This window comes from Arachis ipaensis, chromosome B07 (genome assembly GCF_000816755.2).
Source record: "Arachis ipaensis cultivar K30076 chromosome B07, Araip1.1, whole genome shotgun sequence".
Classification (NCBI taxonomy): domain Eukaryota; kingdom Viridiplantae; phylum Streptophyta; class Magnoliopsida; order Fabales; family Fabaceae; genus Arachis; species Arachis ipaensis.
This window is the reverse complement of record NC_029791.2, coordinates 5,554,088-5,558,690: the sequence shown is the minus strand read 5'-3', so window position 1 is coordinate 5,558,690 and position 4,603 is coordinate 5,554,088. Positions and strand designations below refer to the sequence as shown.

The 4,603-nt window shown below is 32.7% G+C and overlaps 1 protein-coding gene across 1 annotated transcript; it reads right to left on the bottom strand.

Annotated features, from left to right (window-relative positions):
• Positions 1,544 to 4,547, bottom strand: LOC107608567. Its single transcript, XM_016310328.2, has 4 exons — positions 4,487 to 4,547; positions 4,200 to 4,358; positions 2,592 to 2,919; positions 1,544 to 1,947 (listed from the first exon to the last, which is right to left on the bottom strand). Exons 2-4 carry the CDS (start codon positions 4,345 to 4,347, stop codon positions 1,734 to 1,736), a joined length of 690 nt encoding a protein of 229 aa, XP_016165814.1. The 5' UTR covers positions 4,348 to 4,358; positions 4,487 to 4,547; the 3' UTR covers positions 1,544 to 1,733.

Sequence of the window (4,603 nt, the reverse complement as noted above, 5' to 3'; positions counted from 1 at the left end):
TAGTAACGAGCAGTAACAAACTCAAGGGCATAATTGTCCGTCAGACCATTTTAAAACAAGCATGAACTTTGGGGACGATTTTGTTTACAAAAAGAAATTTGAAAACGAAACAAATTTTTGGCCTCTACGTTAAAGACCAAAATCGTCCTTAACCCTTTACAAACAAAATGATCAATCTCCAAGACAGACATGCGCAAACTGACAAATTGCTAATCTATTATATAGCTCTAATTTCACAACCAAAATGTGTCACATGTCACTTTCTTATTGCAATTGGAATCAAATCTTTTCCTCCAAAATTAAGGAATTCTCCTCTCCTCTTTACTAATTTTACAACCAAAATGTGCCACATGTCACTCTCTCATTATAATTGAAATCAAATATTTCCATCCATCCAAAATTAAAGAATTATTCCCTCCTCCTTACTAATTTTACAACCAAAATATGCCACATGTCACTCCCTCATTGCAATTGAAATCAAATCTTTCCCTCCAAAATTAAAGAGTTCTTCCCTCCTCCTTCTTCCTTTCTTTATTTATCTCATTCCTTCAACCACTCTATCTATTTTATATATAATTATCAATATTAATGACTAATTACTAATTTGGTAATCAAAATGTGCAACATGACATTCTTTAATTGCATTAAAATTAAAATTAAAATATTAAAATTAAAACTGAAATATACTTATATTATGTATCATATATTACTATCTAATTTAATAATCAAATGTGTCACATGACACTCTCTTATTAAAATTGAGAGAAAATATTATTTTCAAAATTAATAAACTCCATTCCTAAATTCTTTATATAAAAATAATAAATAAAAATCTTATTATTTGATTTTTTATCTACAGATATCTTTGTCTTCTTAGTCAAAGACTTTTGTTAATCTACGATTTTTTTGTAAAAGTAGTTTGATTTTATAAATCTTTTGTACCATGCATAATTTATAGTTTTATACTATAAGAACAAAGTGGACGGTAATTTTAAAAAATCTATATTCCCGTAATGTTATTACGGATAAAAATACTAGTTTCTATAATATATTAAGGATATTATTTCAAACATCAAAAGTTTCCTCTAACACGCATTTGATATTTTATATAGTTCTAGTAGCTCTCATCAAACAGGTCAACTTCTATGAAAATATAATAATTAATTTATAAACCCTCTTAATAAGAAAGGCATAATCTCTATCCAAACGCCAACGTGGAATATAAGCCCGTACATGCAAGATTATTTTAAGTTATTTTAAAAGGAAAACCATTAAGATTAGAACAAGAACATATTGAGGCTTACTTAATAAACATAGAAGTATTATTTAGTTTTGACTAAATGACATTTGCATTACACAAGTAATCATGGATAATGACAATGTTTATCTTGTTCACATTTTAAAATTAAATAAATAAAAGAAAGAAAACTTTTTTTTCGGAGGTTCAAAATATTATGCACATACTTAAAGATTTTAACATAGACAAAAAGGATTTCAGAAGAGAGAATCGACAAAAACATTGTAAGAAGAACAACTACATCAATATCTAAACTAAAGTAGTGATTTTAATCTTCATTAACTTCACATTGTAAATTCAGTGTACACACTCACCTCAACTACACCACAATGATCAATGCTATTAATACCAACAACATTTTCTTTTATACAAAAAAGCTCACACATCAATTCACATCTCACATTTGATATATGTATGTGTATATAATATATATATCTCACAATGAAATCATCTTCCTGTGAATATGAGTGTGTTCTCCAGCCATACCTACTTCTCCATGGTCATGATGATGAAAAAAGAGCGTCAAGATGCCAACTAAGCACAACACTGAACCGACGAGAAGTTTGTCATAGCGCTCGACCCAGTGAAACTTCAGCTGACTAGCCCCGTAGAATGACAACGCTACTAGCGATGTCATCACAGATATTGTGCTGTAACATGCACCATGTCTCAAGCTTAGTGATGGTAACAAGTTTCTAAACTACTAAATCTTTACATAGTTGTTGGCATCAAAACAAGACTATACATAAAGAAGTAGGCTAGAAACTAAAAAAATTCAGGGCTTCAAAGAATATACATCTTCAGTACACAATAACATGCAAAGCTCCAAATGCAAAACAATAATCAGGATTCTTAAATTCAAGGGAAAATCATATTTGACTTTCCTTGAGGTTTGGTGTATACTTTACAAAATACAAGGGTAGCGGGCTTATTAAAAATACAGACGAGTCAGGTTGAATTTCACCAAATTTTAAAGGAGTGTAATTTTCCCTAAACTTCATTATTCTTTCAAACAACTCAAAAACCCCGAGCCTCCCTAAACAAATGTAGACGGTTTGAAGGGAAAAGTATAACTGGAACAGGTTGACTTTAATGCTTAAGTCAATGTGAGGCAGATGACCAACATCAGAATTTCTAACCATGAATCCACGATAACCAGCGACACAGTTTCACAGTAAACATGTGACTTTATACACTTGCAGGAAAAGCCAACAGCAATGCACACAGAGAAAAGCAGAGTAGCACATTTGAAAGAAGAAGCACAGAAAAAATTTGCATTGCAATTGACTGATACCTGAATAGCAGCACTATGATGGCAAGTATCATCATGGAAGACGAGTTTCCAACGGCAAGAAATACCGGAAGCGTAGTAGCACAAGGAGACAATGCAGGAACAAGGATAAGTCCTGCTACGGCCATTTTCTCCATGGGTTGGTTGTGTGAATGACTATGGCCACCCTTTCCACTTAAAAACAAAATAACATAACCACCACCAAGAACTACAAGTAGCATTGATGCAAGCTTATGCACTGTTTCTTCACCAGCAATGGTGTTTGCCATCGTGATTGCTGTTATGCCAAGCAGTGAAGTGGATATTACATGCAAAATTGCTCCAAGCGCAGCTGCATGGAGAAAATGGATTAAGTACAAAATGTAATGCCGAGAATGATGCAGATAATGATGCCATAATAAAACAACTCGATATATTATCTTCTGATGATATCGTATCAACAAACACAACAAGTAAAAAAAAAAAATACACCAATCAAACACGATATCACCCCATGTTATTGCTAATTTGATTAGTGGAGGGAAAAAAGTTACATATATAACAATGTTATCATCCATCAACAAAAGCTTCAGTGTACTCTCACGTGTTGGACCATTCTCCTTAATCATCTTTGCAAAGCTGAGATTTCAAACTTAAGATTTTAGCATGCAAGGTTGCGCATCAATTAGTTTTGTAGAATACAGTTCATAGAATTGCATACATACACCAAAAAAAGTGCATACTATTTGATTTCATTAGTCCTCAACTGAGAACCCTTTCCTATGAAAAACTATAGATCGAAGATAATTTTGACACGCCAAGCACCAAATCAATTATTAAGCTAAGAGTTAGACTAAGATCCAATAGATCATTATGATGGGAGGTTAATGACTACCAACAAGGTGCAACGATTCATGACACACTCCACAAGCAAACTTTTCTCTTTTCCCTCTTTCTGGGGCATAATTCTAACTCAAGTCCTTACACATAATCATATCATTGAATACAAAAAACAACAGAAAGAAAGAAAGAAAACATTGAGTAGCAGATGGGCAAGTTATGAGCATAAGCATTCAGCTAGCAGCACTTAAAGCATTACAAATTGGGAACCAAAATTTTTAAAAAAAAAAGGTATATGAAATGTTGAGAACTCATAATCCCATTTTTCGTATTTCAATAATCTATTATACAGAAACCCAATCATGAATCATCAGAGAGAAATTTTCTCATTCTTGATACCTCGATCCATTTATAGCATCCACATCAACAGATCAATGCTTCATAAAACTAGAACAAAGCTACAAAATCCATAATCCCTAAACCCTAAGATTGAAACATGACTTACGCTCTAAGCACCACAAAACTAATCAAAACCTAGAAAATCCAAAATATTAATAACAACAATAACAAAGATAAGTAAACAACAACAATAATAACTTCTTCAACCTCACAATGGCAGCATCTGATGCAACCTCATTCACACAAAGTTCAAATGCAAGTAACTAAATAGCTACCAGAAACGGAATCTTTCTCTCATTGGATACAACAGAAAGGTGAAACTAAATTTCATTTCCGAAAACACGGATCTAAGTAAGAAAGAATCAAATCGAAGAAAAAAAAGGAGGAACTCACTAACTAGGAGAGTTCGAGAGAGATTCCATTTCTGAACACGACCAACAATGGAGAATGGAAGCCAGTGAGTTGGAATGAACGAATGCAGAATCGAAACCGTTGCTATTCCCCCAATCGTGGATAGATCTTCGGCGCTGAAACCATCCATTGCCAAAGCAGCTAAAAAAATATGCAAAAAGAAAAAAAAATTAAAAAAAAAGGTGAGATTATGGTTAGATTAGATCTGTGAGTGGAAACCCTGCAAATGGAGAATCGAATTAGAAGATTGAAAAGGGAAATTGAATTGCCATAGTTTTGGAGAAAATAGAGTAAGCGGTAACAGCAGTTGCAGAGGGAAAAAAATAATGGCAAAAATGAGAAAAAAAAGCAAATAAATAAATATTATTTTCTTAAAAAAACCGTTT

Coding starts and splice junctions, on each gene's coding strand:
- LOC107608567 (XM_016310328.2), bottom strand. CDS start 4,347: ATGGATGGTTTCAGCGCCGAAGATCTATCCACGATTGGGGGAATAGCA. Junction 2,920..4,199: donor CTCTCGAACTCTCCTAGTTA/GTGAGTTCCTCC, acceptor TTCTCCATGCAG/CTGCGCTTGGAGCAATTTTG. Junction 1,948..2,591: donor ATCATAGTGCTGCTATTCAG/GTATCAGTCAAT, acceptor TGCATGTTACAG/CACAATATCTGTGATGACAT.